Source organism: Mustela erminea, chromosome 4, assembly GCF_009829155.1.
Source record: "Mustela erminea isolate mMusErm1 chromosome 4, mMusErm1.Pri, whole genome shotgun sequence".
In the NCBI taxonomy this organism is placed as follows: Eukaryota; Metazoa; Chordata; class Mammalia; order Carnivora; family Mustelidae; genus Mustela; species Mustela erminea.
The window spans coordinates 148,661,155-148,678,491 of NC_045617.1; the positions used below are offsets into that span (position 1 = coordinate 148,661,155).

Genomic DNA, 17,337 nt, shown 5'->3' on the forward strand with positions numbered 1-17,337 from the left:
GTATTGTGACGTGTATGGACTTAAGCTTACAAACCTTTGTAGTAAAATTTGATTGACCTACCCGTGACTTTTCAGCCTAATTATAATTTATCCCTGAAAGCACCACTTCCTATCTGGGATTTCTTTAACAAAGTCTATTAATATGTCATATTAATATTCATACCCTTGTACCTATTTCTTGTACTTAAAACGTAACTACCTTTTTTTTTGTAAACAACTTCTAGTCCTAGTGTAAATATGACTTTTTGGAATGAAAATGAACACTGATGACAGTATCTAACAATGAGAGGCACTCAGATGCACCCCCTCCCATAGTAAGATATTTGACTTTTTGATGGGCTTTTTAGAAGCTGTGTGACCCAAATGATTTTACTCATTATTCAATTGTTCTGTCCTTAAATATGTCTTCCAATTTTAGGGAAAGAAAAATGACTTTTCCTCTACTCTTCTGAGTGTTCATCTGAGATCCCTGTAATAAAAGACAGTTTTCCCAAGAGAAAAACACGGAGACTTTTATTAACATTGCTAAAGAAGAAAAATTCAACTGAGTAAATTTAAAGGTCAAATTGGCTTTATTCAATGATTCACAGAGCAGGTAACATCCCACCGGGCAATACAAAGGCGTTCTGGGGAGCTATAGAAAAGAAAAGGCTTTTAAAGGTGAAAGGTGGCAGAAAAAAGAAACTATTAGCAGCCAAGAATGCATTGTTTCAGGCAAGGTCATCTTTCTAAAGGGGCGGGCCTATTGAGTGGATTATCTCACTAGCAGACTAGGTTAATTGCACTAGGCTAAAGGTTACATTCCTGGGGGTGGCAGTGGGACTCCAGGGGAGTGAGATTGTGACTAGATTAGGTATTAAATCTTGGTTTGCTGATGTGGGGTTTATTCAAGTGACTCCATGCGGGGCTTGCGGTCTCCTTTCCAACATGTGTACCTTGTGTACATATTGGAGCCACACTGCAGACAACCAGGAACTCCCAAAGTGCCTTAAAAATATCATTTAAATACGTTCTTCCGCTTGTCAGGGAGCAAGAATTCCTGTCCCCTTCAAGGGTCCTTCCGGCTGGACTAGGAATCCAACTGACTTGAGAAAGATTAACAGGATAAAAGTCTAATTTAATAGCATTTGTACAGGGAATACACACAGACCTGGAAATTCCAAAGACAGGCAAAAGAAGGCATATATCTCATTCTGAACTACGGCGTCTGGGATTTCGGAGGGAAGGGATGACCTTCATGAGGCAGTAAGAAGGGCGGGTGTTCCGTAATTAAATGTTTGCCCTGCCATAGAGATGTTATGTCCGAGTTTTTGCATCTGAGAGACCACCAAGGAGCCAACACCGATGTAATCACACACGAGGGTTTATTTGACAAGATTAAGCTTGGGCCCAAGTATACCTGACACAGCGGAGTAGGGACTTGGATCCTGAGATGACATGCTTAAGCTTGGGACCAAGTATACCCTGCGCAGCGGAGTAGGGGCTTGGACACTGAACCAGATTACAGTCAGAGTTTTTAAAGACAGAGTAGGGGTGGATTGGCAGTAGGTGATTGGGCTACGATGGCATCCCTATGTTCTTGTGATTTTTTAGAGTGTTAAGCTGTCCTATTTCTGACATGATTTATTACAACGTCAAGCTATCTTACTCCTGACATGACTTGTTACCTCCTTAAGCTATCCTATTCCTAATTAGTTTTTGGTATGGTGTTTTGTTTTCAAAACCTGGTCAGTCTTCCTGGAGCCAGGAGTCATTTACCGGTCACGAAGGCCTAAGATGGCTGCCGGGGCCAAGATGGCTGTACTTCATGTCAAGGCTAGACTTGACAAAAAACAGCCTTGGTTTTTTTGGCCTCCACAAGAGATGAGTCCCTTGGAAAACGTTTACCTCTGTTAATAATCCTCTTCTGGGAACGACCCCAATTTAGATTTTTCTATGTACCTATGGGAGGGACAAAAGTTTCTCTGGAGCCCACAGGGTCTTTATTGTCTTCAGCTCAGAATAATTTCAGCAAAAAAGCCCATCTTTGGGGCATCCTGCCCTCAGCCCTTATAAGCCTACCACAAAAGGTGAGGGGAAGTTCGTTATGGGAAGTTTACCAGGAAAAAAAGAATCAAGTTTGTTAGGCAGATTTAAGTTGGGGCCCTCTCCACTGATAAAGGTCTAAAGCTGCCTACTGGTGTTGCTGGGTGGACTGGGAGACCTGGGCCCTGAGGTCTGGATCCAACCCATATCAAAGATGTCGCTGAAGGCTCTTGGTCTCCTCACGAGAAAGAATTCAAGGGCAGATGCAACACAGTGTATGAGGGGTACAAGCAGGAAAGTTTATTGAAACCAAAGAACACTCAGGATGTGAGAGAGCATGGTGAGCTCAAGAGGGAGAACCATGCGTCCTGGAGTTAGGGTTTCTTTCACTGACAGTTGTTAACCAGCGGGCAGAATAGTTATTACTTGGGCCGGAAGCAGGGTCTCTTCACCAGCTCAGGGGTTTCCGGTCGTGGCGCCGCCATCTTGGGCCTGTCTGGTGCAATCCGGCTTGAAGCTACACTGACCTGCCTCTGATCTTCCGCGCAGCGGGCGGTGGCCTCCACCTTGATGGCCTCGGGGCATCCCGGTAGAGCCTAAACTAACTGCCTACCCAGACGTCCCTCCTGGTAAAGAGGGAAGGAGGGACAGCTTTGTAAATCTACTTCCTGCTTTTAGGCGAATAAGTGGAAAGCCAAAGAGCGTTTCTTCTCTCTGCTTCATCTCAAATGCCTTCAGCTCAAAATCAACCTTACGTCAGAGTGGAATATTCTGGGGTGGCCTATTAAGCTATCTTTTAATACCTGATGCTAATATTTGTATTTATTAGTACAGTATTAGGTCTGTATTAATAAAAAAATCTGAAATCTGCATTATATTTCTAAATGATAACACAATATTTCTAAACAAAAGTTTTAAACAAAGGAAAGCTGTCTCTTTACCATACTTTTAAGGCCTTTCCCCCCCTAATGTTCTGGATTAATGTAATTGAGCGCTTTTTCTTATATTTGTAGATATTCATATATCCCTTACAGACAATTCGAATGATCTACTCATTTCACGTTCCATAGGCTTGATGAGGACTTTTTATAATAGTGCAGAGAAACAATAAGAAAACCATGTGGGCGTTGTAGGGAGATTAGGGGGAGAGGGGACAGAGGCAAGAGGAGGGAAGGATGGTTACCAGTCCTTCCTTGAGCCTGATGACCGGCCCTTGCCTTGGCTGTATTCTGCTCCTTCCCTCTTATGGTCCCTAATCAATTTATTTGCAGCTGCAGCCCGAATCAAAGGGGACTAGGAGGCCTGGTTTCTCTCATGTGGAATAAAGCAAACTGGAAGACACTGACGGCAGTGACTGTTTTTTAGAAATAATACACAAAATAAACACTGAAAACCTGTAAAATTGTAAGGCAACTCATGTGCCAGTTCATTCCCCTGGGAATCACAGATAGAAACTGCACCAGGTGGCTCAGTCAGTTAAGTGCCGGACTCTTGATTTTGGCTCAAGTCATGATCCCCTGTTGTGGGATAGCACCCAGCCCTGGGATTTGCACTCAGCATGGTGTCTGCTTGTCCCTCTCCCTCAGCAACTCCCTGGCTCTCTTCTCTCTCAAATACATAAAATCTTTAAAAAAGAAACTGCACCAGGTGAGTTTTCCCACAAAGGAAACTTTATCTGCAGCAAATAAGGAAACCACACGGAGTAACTTCCAAAACCATGACTCCCCAGGCAAGGGTGAATGGGTTCCTTTTATATAGGGTTAGGGTGAATATGTAGGAAGATGAGCCTTGTCCTTGTATGTATAGGCAGGCATATCCTCACATGCGCCTTAAAAAACATGCCTAGACTCACATTGTGTGTTATGGAAATGAGCCTTGTGCTCCTTGGGCAGATTTTAGTATGATAATGAAGTACAGGTCACTGTAAGTCACTCCGTGGGTCACTCAGTGATCCACCCGCACAGGTCGGAGTCCTGATTAGTTCAAACTGGTCTGCGTGCTCTGGTCGGTTGTTAATGCTTGAAGGGTAGGTTCACTTTCCATCACGGGATACTGCTCCTGGGGTCAGCTGCCAGAGCTAAGAGATCAGCTGGAAAGAAGAAACGTGGGACAAACATCAATGAGTACAAGCAGGTGGACAGCAAAGGTCAGGTCTTGGGGCCTAGCAGATGACATTCACTTTCCTCCTGGAGTCCATCACTTTCCTGCCAATATTCCATCTGGTAAAGGATGAGAAAACCAAATTCTCCATTGAAATTTTGGTTAAGGGGGCGCCTGGGTGGCTCAGTGAGTTAAAGCCTCTGCCTTCGGCTCAGGTCATGATCTGGGTTCTGGGATAGAGCCCCATGTCGGTCTCCTTGCTCAGTGGAGAGCCTGCTTCTTCCGCTCCCACTGCCCCTGCTTGTGTTCCCTCTCTTGCTGTGTCTTTCTGTGTCAAATAAATAAAATCTTTTAAAACAGAAAAAGAAAAAGCTTTGTATTTTTACAAAATAATATCCTGTGGGTTTATAAATAATGCCTTTGGCTATCAATTTCAGAAACTATAAAGAGCCTGACCAACTTTTCAGATATCCATCCATTGCTACCTTCTATCATGACTAGTGTTATGCAAGTATCCATTAAATCAGATGAAGAGGGAGGCTACTGGTTGGTAGGAATTTTACTTATTTTTAAAGTAGAGAGAGTAAGGTCTGTAAAAGGTATGTCAATGAACTAATGTTGGGGAAATATAAGGGGAAAAATGTTTTTTTAAGATTTCACTTATTTATTTGATAAAGAGAGACATAGAGAGAGAGCTCAAGCAGGGAGAGTGGGGGAGGGAGAAAGCAGGCTTCCCTCGGAGCAGGGAGCCTGATGCGGGTCTCCGTCCAAGGACCCTGGGATCATTACGTGAGCTGAAGGCAGATGCCTAAAGACTGAGCCACCCAGGTGCCCCAAGAAAACAATTTTATTGTTCAATAAGCATAAAGCCAGAATATTAGGCTCATCACTGGCAATCTTCTAAAGAGATGGCAAAGACAAAGAAATCTCACTTTTTTTAGAACTAATCGGATACAACCCTTTACATCAGGTAGGATTTGCAATGTAGTCTCAGATACCAGCTGAAGTTAAATTTCCTTTTCAAGAAACTGACAAATAGAGTACTGTTTTCCTTGATGATTACATTTCAAAATAAAGGAGTCAAAGATCCTTGAGGAAAGTTCCTAAGTTAAGAGGCTGGCCAAAGGCTTATTTACCCATCAGAAGGATTTACATACAATTGGAAAGGATAGAGAAGGAAATTCTGAAAGAGAAAATGGGAATAGAGGGACCTTCAGAGAAAAGTCAGTCTCTTATCTTCCATTTGTATTTGCCCTTAAAATAAACTATGCTATCCCTCCCCTCTATTAATATATACTGATTTTGCCTCCCACTATCTGAATCAGTATTGTTTCTTCAAGCATTTGGCAAGTTTTCTTTCATTGCAACATAAATGCAGAAAAAAAAAATCTCAATATTTTAATGACATTTAGAAATTCTTTTTATTTACTTTATGAAATTTAAATGGAATACTTTGGAAACACTATAATGCAACATCTCTAAAAGTAAGTCATTGAAATAAAGGATAGAAAGAAAATAATTGGATAACAAGGGGATTCCATGCTAATGCTGAAAATAGTCATTAAAATTTCTCAGAATTTAAGCAATATTGTATATGCATTTATACTATATATATTTAACTAAGTATATCATTGTATTTATATTTGTTTATTATATATATTTAACTAAGTATATAACATTAAGTATATTCTTTTAATAAAGAATTTCTTAGGGGTGTCTGGATGGCCCAGTCAGTTCAACATCTGCCTTCAGCTGAGGTAATAATCCTGGGGTCCTGGGATTGAGCCCCATATGTGGCTCCCTGCTCAGTGGGGAGTCTGCTTCTTTCTCTGCTACTCCCCTTGCTTGTGCTCCCTCTCTCTCTGACAAATAAATAAAATCTTAAAAAAAAATTAAAAATTTTTTTCTTAGAAAGACCAAAGTATACTTTCTTTTCCCTGAATTTGAATTTTCTACTTGTTTGTTTATGACAAATTAATTGCTCTTGTAGTTAATGAAAGTTTTAGAAAGTTTTTAAAAATCATATTTATCTAGAAAAAAAAACAACACTACTGAGATACACTGAAAGACCTAATATGATGGAGAGATTCAGTATTTTTCAGGTTAGGAGGGCACAATATTCCAAAGCTAATAAATTTACCATAATAAATGTACAGCCAAATACTAAGGTATTTTTCAATGTTTCAAATAATTATAATACTTCAGCAGTACACACAGACTGATCAACAGAACAGTGAAAATTCAAGAAATAATTTTTTTAAGTAAACTTTTCCATATATAAACAATTAATTTCCTCAAACCAGTGGAGAAAATATATGTTATACTGATTAGCCAGCCGGTTAACTTTTTAAAAATTAATGCTCTGTACAAGAAACCAAGTCTGGATTATTATAGTTTAAAAATATTTTTAAATGGTTCTACTCATTATGAGTAAAATATAATAACTGTTGTTGAAAATGAAAGTTGGTAGCCCTTTGGCAGTGGAAGAGAATTTAACCATATCCCTGGAAGATCTTTAAATTCTCTATTCTATTAGCACATCGTGTTCCACTTCTAGGAAGTTAGTGTTTGGAACATATCCCCTCCCCCCCCCCCCCCCACCCCCGCCATAACAAGGAGAAAAACCTTTACAAAATGGTATAATCTTATGCAAATACTGTTAGTAAAAGAAAATGCATGCATATATGTGCAGATTAAAACAGCATATTTTATTCCCTCTTTTTCAAACGTATCCTCTACAGTGTTAAAGTTGTTTCGTTTCACGAGGATGGGACAAGAGAAAAGAAACAAAGAGCCTTAGGTCTTGAGGCTACACTCGGTGAACAAAAGCGAGCGCTCTGGCAGCAGGCTGTTCCTTTCCAGATCCCCTCCTCCAACCCAGAGGGACTTCCCGCCACAGTCTTCCGGTTTTCACTCCGGTCCGCAGAGGTTACCGATAAAAAGGAGCTGCGCGGCCTGGGGGCAGTTTTGTGCTTTCACGTTTGCTGAAATGTCTGGTCGCGGCAAGGGCGGGAAGGGCCTGGGCAAGGGAGGCGCCAAGCGCCACCGCAAGGTGCTGCGCGACAACATCCAGGGCATCACCAAGCCCGCCATCCGGCGGCTGGCCCGGCGCGGCGGCGTCAAGCGCATCTCCGGCCTCATCTACGAGGAGACCCGCGGGGTGCTCAAGGTGTTCCTGGAGAACGTGATCCGCGACGCCGTCACCTACACGGAGCACGCCAAGCGCAAGACGGTCACGGCCATGGACGTGGTCTACGCGCTCAAGCGCCAGGGCCGCACCCTTTACGGCTTCGGGGGTTAAAAACCAAAGTAAACTTAGATTCTTTTTATCAAAAAGGCCCTTTTTAGGGCCCCCAAGTTTTCCCTGAAAGAGCTTTAGTGCTTGTCTACAAACGGGTCATTTCGGTAGAGCCGCTGTGTAAGTTTTTAGTGCCGCTTTGGGTTCTTAACGCCAGCAAAATGACTAGAGGCCCAGGTACTCTTGACGTTTGGGACCTGAATTCCTGCTAAGCAACCTTTTCGGTACGACAGAAGAATCGCATGTATCTGGTAGATCCTGGGTCATTAACCCAAAGTCTCAAGACTGTGGAGGTCTTAGATCTAAAGCACCGCACCGCACCCCACACTAATTTTCTGTTCTTTTGAATTTAGACCTTAATGTCCGGGTGAAGGGTATAAGCAAAGAGATAAGATCCACACAGCAGACGCCTTAAAAAATGTGGTGTTTGGTTAAGCGGAGCTGCGGGGAGGGAGCTCTAGCAAGGGTCTTGAAAACGTACCGCTCCTCTACATTGTAGGACCTAGGTAAAAATTTTAAGTATGCATCTCTATGCTGAAAATTTTAAATTGCTGTATTTCCCATTACAAATCACACTGCTATGGGCATTGTGCACAGCTGTACCCTTCTGTGTGTGCAGATCTAGGAGAGGCGCTGCTTAGTAAGGGGGTTTGCATATTGAACATGAAATGAGCAACTTGTGTTCCGGGGTTATTTTTGTTTTATACCCCCATACTCCACAAGTACTGAGTTCCTGTTACTCCCCATCTTCAACATTTCACTAGTGCAGACTAATTTTTTGCCAGTCCACATTTGCTAAACTAAATCTCATGTATTTAAGTTGCACTTCTCTGATTATAATAAAGTTGTTCAGTTTCTTACAAGTTTTTTGGCTATTTTGGAGTCATGTTTAATAATGTTGGGTTTACAGTTTCAGTAGTTTGCAAATGATGCCTGTTCATATAGGGGTTATTTCCGTCTCCCTTAATTCGCCAAAGAACTGCAGGCATAAGTAGACCAAAAAATTGAGGCTGCTTATCTCATTATTTGGGTTGGAGAGTAAGGCTTTTCTGAAATTACTGATTAACAGATTGGTCTTCCTATTTTCTTAATAAGCAATGATTGATTAACCAAAAGCCTAAAATTTGCAAGGCACTGTAATAAACAAAGGTGGAGTGAAAGAGAAGAAACCATGCCTATAAGTTAATTCAAATTTGTGCTAAATGCTTTCCTAATCTTCTGAGATAGATTTTATTTTAAATTGGCAAAATATATGTGCTGACAGCCAAGTCAACCAAGTCACAAATATATTCTATAACCTATACCTGTAATATTTTTAACCACTCTCTAGGTAACTAGAGAAGCCATCACAGAGAGGGGGTTGCAGTCCTGGTGCAGAACTGAGAGCTTCCGACAGGTACAAGATGTGCCTCTATCCCAATCTGATCCAATTATTCCAGTCTTTCCTACAGTAGGTCTGACTGGGACTGAGAAAGTCACTTATTCTCTCACTCTGTTCACAGATTTCGTACTGGCTCTGGAGAGCAGAATTTAGCAGCTGAAATCACAAAGTTCAGATCAATGTTCTTGTACAAATAGGCAACCTGTTGCAGACTTTAATTTGCTCAAATTATCAGAGGCACAGGATTCCACTGATTTATGTGCCCTTTTTTTTCCCCATTATACCCCCTACTTATTAGCTCTCTAGCCACATGTGTAACAAACTAGTAAACTAGCCGCCTATCTTTTTTGTGAGCTCCAGTATTCCATTTCTTTATTCGGGAGAAAAGCTGTTTACTTGCAGACCTTCCCCCCCCCCCCCCCCCCCCGCCCCGCCGATGGTCTGCCAAGGTCCCGATCCCTTGTGGGCTGGAGAGGCCAACTTTTTAAAGCTTGAGGCAACGCTGTCAACTTAATGCCCCTTCCGCCATTAGCAATTGCCTGGGACATGAGATGGCTGCTGAGCGACAAGGCGGATTTTGGTTAATCAGTGGGGACTAAATTTACTAATACATAAACGCAAATTGTAACTACAACGAAGAAAGGCCACAAGACCCAGGCTGTTAGGATTTAAACAGGAAGCCACTCTCGCACACAACCAAAGGATACACTTTCACGCCAGAGACAGGAATTCTTTGTGCTCACACACAGCACACACTTGCATTAACGTCCCTTAAGGGTCCGGCTTACATACGGCGACAGCCGCCGCGCGGTACATCTGGTTCCTTCCGGCCAAAGGCAGTTAAAGAGCACAGCGCGCGTTACTCAGAGCAATGGAATCCGCATAGCCGCCCCGGGGTAACTGCCTGGAAATGAAGCCTCGATCCCGGCCGAGTATTTCCAGCTCTCTTACCGAAAATTTAGTGGCTCTGAAAAGAGCCTTTGGGTTAAGTTTAAATATGCTTACTTAGCGAGGTTACTTGGCGCTGGTGTACTTGGTGACGGCCTTGGTGCCCTCGGACACGGCGTGCTTGGCCAGCTCCCCGGGCAGCAGCAGGCGCACGGCCGTCTGGATCTCCCTGGACGTGATGGTCGAGCGCTTGTTGTAGTGCGCCAGGCGGGACGCCTCGCCCGCGATGCGCTCGAAGATGTCGTTGACGAACGAGTTCATGATGCCCATGGCCTTGGACGAGATGCCCGTGTCGGGGTGCACCTGCTTCAGCACCTTGTACACGTACACCGAGTAGCTCTCCTTGCGGCTGCGCTTGCGCTTCTTGCCGTCCTTCTTCTGCGCCTTGGTCACCGCCTTCTTGGAGCCCTTTTTCGGGGCCGGAGCCGACTTGGCGGGTTCAGGCATGATTCGGAAAAAGTGCCAAACACGCTCAAGGTAAAAACAAAAAGGGAAAAAAGAATGTGAGCCTAGTGCGACTAGTCCCTTTTATACAGAAACCTTATGCAAATAAGGTGTAAATTACAGTCCCGTGTCTGATTGGTGGCCATTCAAGGCAACGTCAGAAGTTAGTGCTGCCCAATGAGAATGCAAGGATCCCAGAACTGCACTTCCATTGGTTAAGAAGAAGCTGCAATCTTAACCAATGAGAAACCTTCTTTTTCGCGCTCAACGGGGGTTATAAAGAGTGCTCGGGTGGCGCTTTAACTTTGGCAGTTCCTTCCAGTGTGGTAGAGTTCGCTATGTCTGGACGCGGGAAGCAGGGCGGCAAGGCGCGCGCTAAGGCCAAGACACGCTCGTCGCGGGCGGGTCTGCAGTTCCCCGTGGGCCGCGTGCACCGCCTGCTCCGCAAGGGCAACTACTCCGAGCGCGTCGGGGCCGGCGCGCCCGTGTACCTGGCGGCCGTGCTCGAGTACCTGACGGCCGAGATCCTGGAGCTGGCGGGCAACGCGGCGCGCGACAACAAGAAGACGCGTATCATCCCGCGCCACTTGCAGCTGGCCATCCGCAACGACGAGGAGCTCAACAAGCTGCTGGGCCGCGTCACCATCGCGCAGGGCGGCGTGCTGCCCAACATCCAGTCCGTGCTGCTGCCCAAGAAGACTGAGAGCCACCACAAAACCAAATAAGGAGGAGCAAGGTTAGGGACATTGAAAACCAAAGGCTCTTTTCAGAGCCACCTACCATTTCAAAGAAAAAGCTGACACACTTGACCTGCACTCTCGTTTTGTGGGGAGGAGTAATCCCATCAAGTGTTTTAGGAGGAGCAACCCGACTGGTAATCCTAGACGTAGTCAGACCTATAGGAAGGCCAATTTGGAGATCGTTCAGGGTGAAAAGTTGGCTATATAATTACAAAAGGAACCAAACGGGCAAGTCCCTGAGCCCATTTTAATGAGGGTCTTCCCAATTACTGGTTTTAAGTGACCTAAAGTAAAGCTAGAATGCATTGACTATTTCCCAGGACAACAAGCAATTTGAGTATAGTAGAGTTCTCAGAAAGGACAGCTTGACTTAAGTGGTCTAACTACAATTTTCACCAGATGTTGGGGTTGTTAGTGGCCATTTCCATTTTCTTTAGGATTTCACTCTGAAGGGAGTTAGTCTGATATTGATTAAAGATACACAACGTACTGAAGCCCACGTTAGTAAATTCTTGGTCCTATTTCTTTGGAACACGTATTTGCTTAATTCACTCAGCTCAGGACACAACAGTGGGTGCAATCTAGAATATATCTGCCTCTGGGAGCTACTTCCAGGCAGCGGAGACAAAAAAACATAAATAGGTAAGGTGATAGGTAAGTATCCTATGAAGAAAAGAGAGAAGCTATAGAGCATAATGGGAACTCCCACTTTAGATAAAGGGTAACTGATCAGAGATCTACATAAATCAAAAGAGACGAGCCAGGTAGGTATTCGGGGAGAATTCAAGTAGACGGAACTGAAAATGCAAAGGCCTTAGAGCCAGGTAGGTATTCGGGGAGAATTCAAGTAGACGGAACTGAAAATGCAAAGGCCTTAAGACAGAAAGCTTGTGGAAACAGCCTGCAGGCCCTGAAGGCTATGATGGAAAAGCAGGAGGTGGCAGCACAATATAGGACTTTGTAGGGTGTGTAAATTAATGTGTATGAGTGATCAGAAACAATAGCACTCCTGAGCTCTGAGTTAATAAATTTGATAATACAAATCAGCTAGATGTGAAAATCTATGGACTCCAACCCATTTAAAAAACAAACAAACAAAAAGATACTAAAAGTAAAACTAACTTTATCATATGGTTCACAAACAAAGAGTTAGGAGCTCACACTTTATACTTCAATACACACAGATTTATTTGCTACTGAATGGAGGGGAGAAAATTTCCTCTGTCCGAGTTCCTTCTAGCAGGACTAAGAATTAATTTGATGAAACGGGTTAACAGGAGAAAAAAAGTTTTATAATGTGTATGGAGAGGTCCAGTAATGAATTTGACATCTGAAAGAATGATCAAAGCAGGCAGTTTTTATATATTTTAAACAAAGAGAAAAAAAATTGTGAGGATTTGACAGGATAAAGAAAACAGATGTTTGGGAGCCTGAATTAGTTAGGAATTCTAATTAAAAGTTGGGTTGAAGTAGTAGATTAGTAAAGAAGTAACAAAGTTTGTTTCTACAGCTTTCTTGGCTCTCAATTTCCTATCTCTGGTGATAAGGATATCTTTTACATCTCAGCCCTGGGAGGGTGACTTGAATAGAAGAGATTTATTTCCTGCTTTCAGTGTGATGTCCCTGCGCCTGCTGTTTCCCAAGTAGCTCCCATTCAGGATAATCACTGTGCCATTGTGATACACTTTAGGACAGCCTGTCCTGGGCCCCTACACTACTCCTAGTCTTTGTGTGCAGAAGCCCTATTGAATAAAACAAGAGTCAAATGCAGGATCCCCGGGAAAAAGATGGTAGCATAGCCACAGAGGTCATGTCCTCTGGGAGCAGATGCCCAGATGAAGTTTGGGGCACAAAATGTGATTAGGGGCCAACAGCTGTGAACGGAGGAAGAGGAACAAGGATGGGACAGAAGAGGAAGGCAGACTGTGCTACAAGGCAGACAAATGTGGGAGCTCTGACGCCTGGGTTGCCTATCAGTGATGCCCCATGCCAGGCAAAAACTCCCCTGGGCCAGTCTTTATAGCCTCATTTTGCTCTGTCTGGACTGTGGGCTGCCATGGACAAGGATGTGACCTGGAGTGGGACAAAGCCGGAGGGAGCTCAGCGGCTGCCCAGCTCCAGACCACAGTCACTCTGCAGCTGGGCTGCAAGTCTTTCCTGGCAGGGGTGCGAGGGGGGAGGGTGGACTCTGGACATTTTTATGCCTCTGACATACATTAACATGAATATAAGTATCAAAGTTATGTCAACGATGGTATTTGAAAAACTTACTTTTTACTACTTTCACTGGGGAATTCAAAAGGGATGTGTTTTCTTTTTAGAGAAATGAGAAAATCTACAGACTTTCTGAAAATCTTTAGTAAGGTTATATACTCCCGTAAGAATCTTAGATGTTTCCATCCTTGCAAATGGAAGGTGACATAAAACAATTGTAAGGACTCCGAGAGGAGCTTCCTTCCACTGGCCTGCTCTCGTTCTCCAGATGCTTCAAATCACTTCACGTATCCACAACTGGGAAAAAATCCAGCTTTGCAGCATTAGGTGAAAGCTCCGAAACGAATAGTTGAGGCCCAGACGAGAGGAGAGTGAGCCATTAAAGAGAGGTTTTAAGGGCAGAATCCCCATGATGAGATTTGAGATTAGCACTCTTATAAGAGACCAGAACACCTTCCCCCGCCCCCGCCCACAAACAAATCACGTGAGCACACGGGGAGATGGGGACGCCTACAAGCCAGGAGACGGGTCCTGAGCAGACACTGAATCTGCCCGCACCTTGGTCTTGTACTTCCCAGACTCCGGAACTGTGAGAAATAACTGAGTGGCTGGGTGAACTGGGGAGACCCTGGGCCCTAGGGCCCCGACTCAGGCAAACCCAAAGGAGTCCACGAAAGGTTCTCTTTCTTGTGCTGAGGAGGAGTTCAAGGACAGACATGTACACAGGGGACACGTGACAGAAGCCAGAAGTTTATCAAAGCGAAAAGTTACACTCTCGAGATATGGGAGCAGGCGGCTCAAGAGGGAAAGAGAGAGCTGTGTCCCTCAGAGACTGGGTTTCTGTCTTTTTTGGACAGTTGTTAACGAGGAGGCAGAATAGTCATTACTGGGGGCCGGAAGCAGGGTTTCTTCACCGGCTTAGGGGTTTCCGGTCGTGGCGCCGCCATCTTGGGCCTGTCTGGTGGGATCCGGCTTCTCGCGGACGCTGCCGGGAGGGCCCCTGACCTTCCCCACAGCCGGCGGTGGCCTCCTCCTTGCTGGCCTCCAGGCGTCCACTTTGAGCCTCACTATCTGCTTTAACATTTGTTATTTAAGCCATCCGGCCTATGGTACTTGTCATACCCTCCAACTGAGTAAGACAAGAAAGTGCAGCGTTGTTTCTTTAATCCGAATCTCAGTTTGTAAGAGATAAATCTGTAAATCAGGGTATTATCTACCCCAACACACAGCCCACACATAACTGCCTTCTCTTAACTATCTGGTCTTACATACTTTGGTCTAAAGTGTGCAAAACTTGGGTGAGGTTGTTCAAAAGAAGCTGTCGGAAGATTTTAGCAGGAGTATCACTATCAGATTTGCACTAACAAATACAAAATGAGAAAGCATAAAACTAGATTTAATTATCCAAGTAATGTTTACAGTAGCAGATTCCTGAATATGGGGACCATAGTTAATACATACTTTTTCCCATGTTCGATTCCTTACCCCCTCATCTTCATACCTATTACTAGATGGAGCTGTTGTAATACACTGGGGATAAGGAACAATTGTAAGGTCAAATCTAATATTGAATATCAAATCAAATCAAATATTTGTACCCCAAAGTAACTGCATGATTCAGGTAATTAATAAGGATAGAATCTCAGGAATGCTTGTGGTTATGGAGAATGAGGACGCTTGACTAAGGACAAAAGAATATAACGTTATACTAGGCTGACATCTTTGACAGGGCTTCACTTACCAGGGAACCTCAGTCCCAGGTATGCTAGTCTAAGCACCTGATAGGAGTTCTGATTATTTACAGGAATGCCTGACAGATACCTAGATCCACAATTGGCCATGAATATATGAATTTAAGATCTGAAGCCTTCCCTGGAATAATACGAAGGGAAATACCAAAAGAACTCTGAGGGTAAAATTGCTTGTGCAAATAAATATTATTTGACCTATCCAAAGCCAGCCTTCTTTTCATGGTAGAATTGCTAAACTCATTGATATTTTTGTGGAGAGATCATTGTATCTCCTACTTTGTTTGCTCAAAAAGTTTACGAATTAATAAAATTATCCGACCAGAACTAGAAAGCATTGTCAGGGATCGGCCTGTCGGATTTGGTCCGGTATCACTGCTGAATAAATCAGGAGGCTCCCGGAACATACTAGTCAGTCTCCAACATATCCTTTCAGTAGATCAGTTTATGTAAAGAGATAACATTAGAGTTTTTCCATCTCTCTCCCTGGGGGAAGGAGTACGGTGTTACAGTGGTCATTTCGCCCCACTCCACCCTCAAGAACTAACCCAGCACTGTTGTCAGAAGCAACTAGAAATCACAGTGAGCTGCCTCTCTTCCCCCAGTGAATCAGGTAGGACAGTGTGGTGGTACCTGGTTTCCGCATCTGATCAAGCCTGCTGTAATCTACTCTTTGTCTTTTACTACCCAACCAGCGTTTGCACCAAGTGGAGAGAAGTAGAAAGTTTAAGTTTGCAGAAAAGATCTAGAATTCAGAATTCAGCTGCAGACATACTCGATGGGTGTCTATGAGACACCCAGGGAATGGGGAGGGTCCTACCAAGAGGCTGAACATCACCTTTGGAGCTGGGGGGAGAGGTCTTGGCTGAAACCCAGGAGTGTGGGTACAACCAGATCTAATCCCCCAAGGAAGTGAGAGAAGGTAGAGAACGAGACCGAGATCTGAGGACTTGGAAAGCATGAAGCATTTTGGCTCTGCCGAGAAGCGTTATCCAGTCAGCTGTCCAGGTACTTCTGAGCTCCCTTGCTTGCATTTTTTATGGATCTTCAAAATGCCACAGGCGGCCCTAACCCGGGCATCCCCGTCCACACACAATAAAACCAGGCTTCTGTGTTTGGCCACCGGCTGCTGAGAGACGTTGCTTTCATAAAGCGTGGAATTGCATCTGTGCCCATCATTCATTCTGCGGCCAAGCGATATTCTCGCAGAAATAAAAGTGGGGTTGGCTGGGGGGGTGGGGGTGGGGGGGGTGCGTCCCGTGGAGCTTCCAGGCCGCACCAGCAGCCCGCGCTCCTCTCCCGGTTCCGGCCGCCCGGGAAGGCCCGAGAGAGAGGCCCCGAGGCGGCTGGAGCCCGGGCGGGCAGCGCGGACTGCGGGCTGAGGCTGGCCCCGCCTCCCGGAGTCCGGGCCTCCAGCAGGTGCGCGCCTCGGGTACCGGCGACCCCCTTCGGCAGGACGGCGCGCCAAGCTGACCCGTCCTGCCCCGGACGGGACCCGGGCAGGTTCCCCTCGCGGCCGCGCCTCTCCAGCCGGGGGCCAGGGGTCGGAGGCCGGAGCATTTGGAAACGCGGCGCGGCTGGGAGAGGCCGGGAGGGCGGTGGGTTCGTGCGGTCTCGAAGCCCGGGCGGGGACCCCCGGCGTCGGACAGGTCCATGCGGGCAAACTCACTTCTTCTCCGCTTGGGTTTGCCCGTCCGCAGCGCAGCCCTGGGCGGCGGAGGAGGACACGGCAGCCCCCCGGGGGGCAGCTCGGAGGAAGTCCTCAGGACCCGCAGGTGGCTTCCGAGCGCCGCTGCAGGTGCTCCTGGGCGGGAGGCCGGAGGGCCCACGGCGGGCGGCTCCCGGTGGCGCGCCGTGATCGTATAGTGGTTAGTACTCTGCGTTGTGGCCGCAGCAACCTCGGTTCGAATCCGAGTCACGGCAGGGCTCGCGGGCTCCCCTGCGCGACCCCCCTTTTTCCAGCGCGCGTCTCCCGAAGCCGAGGTGCCCTTCACCCCCTGCCCCGCCTCTGGCGTGCGTCTCTCTGTTTTGGGGCTTCTCCCCCCAGCCATTCCCAAGTCCCACAGCCCTGAGGACACCGGCTGGAAGTCCCAAGAAGAAACTGAGATAATAAAAATAAACCTGGGAATCTTTTCCTTTTAACCGCGAGGGAATAACTGCAGGAGCTGATTCTGGCGATCTTTCCCAGCGCACGAAGGCCTGATTCTGCATCGCACGTGCCAGGTTCGTGGCGAGACCAGGGAGGAGAAATTGTGAACCTCTGGAGAAAATGGGTAGAACTTTTGGGGGGAAACATTATGGCTCAGAAGCCTATCTAACCTTTCCAGCTTCCAGAGCTATTTAGAAAGGGGCTGGTGGACCGGGAAAGGTGGGTATAGGGGAGACCCCGCCTTGCAGATTTTGAAGGCTCCACAAATACTGTCTTCTGTCTTCTTTCTC

General features: G+C 45.7%; 3 protein-coding genes and 1 non-coding gene across 4 annotated transcripts; 3 read left to right on the top strand and 1 right to left on the bottom strand.

Annotated features, from left to right (window-relative positions):
• Positions 1–549: 549 nt before the first annotated feature.
• Positions 550–10,253, bottom strand: LOC116587648 (histone H2B type 1-K). The gene is made up of 2 exons (XM_032338275.1): positions 9,810–10,253; positions 550–4,114 (listed from the first exon to the last, which is right to left on the bottom strand). The coding sequence occupies exon 1, from the start codon at positions 10,197–10,199 to the stop codon at positions 9,819–9,821; it is 381 nt and encodes a 126-aa protein (XP_032194166.1). The 5' UTR covers positions 10,200–10,253; the 3' UTR covers positions 550–4,114; positions 9,810–9,818.
• LOC116587672 (histone H4) lies at positions 7,080–7,482 on the top strand. Its single transcript, XM_032338300.1, has one exon. It carries the CDS (start codon positions 7,115–7,117, stop codon positions 7,424–7,426), a length of 312 nt encoding a protein of 103 aa, XP_032194191.1. The 5' UTR covers positions 7,080–7,114; the 3' UTR covers positions 7,427–7,482.
• Positions 10,254–10,505: 252 nt separating the features above from the next.
• Positions 10,506–10,950, top strand: LOC116587643 (histone H2A type 1-H-like). Its single transcript, XM_032338270.1, has one exon. The coding sequence runs from the start codon at positions 10,535–10,537 to the stop codon at positions 10,919–10,921; it is 387 nt and encodes a 128-aa protein (XP_032194161.1). The 5' UTR covers positions 10,506–10,534; the 3' UTR covers positions 10,922–10,950.
• Positions 10,951–16,749: 5,799 nt separating this feature from the next.
• On the top strand, positions 16,750–16,821 carry TRNAH-GUG. The gene has a single exon. It is a non-coding gene; the product is annotated as a tRNA-His (tRNA).
• The last annotated feature ends 516 nt before the right edge of the window (positions 16,822–17,337 follow it).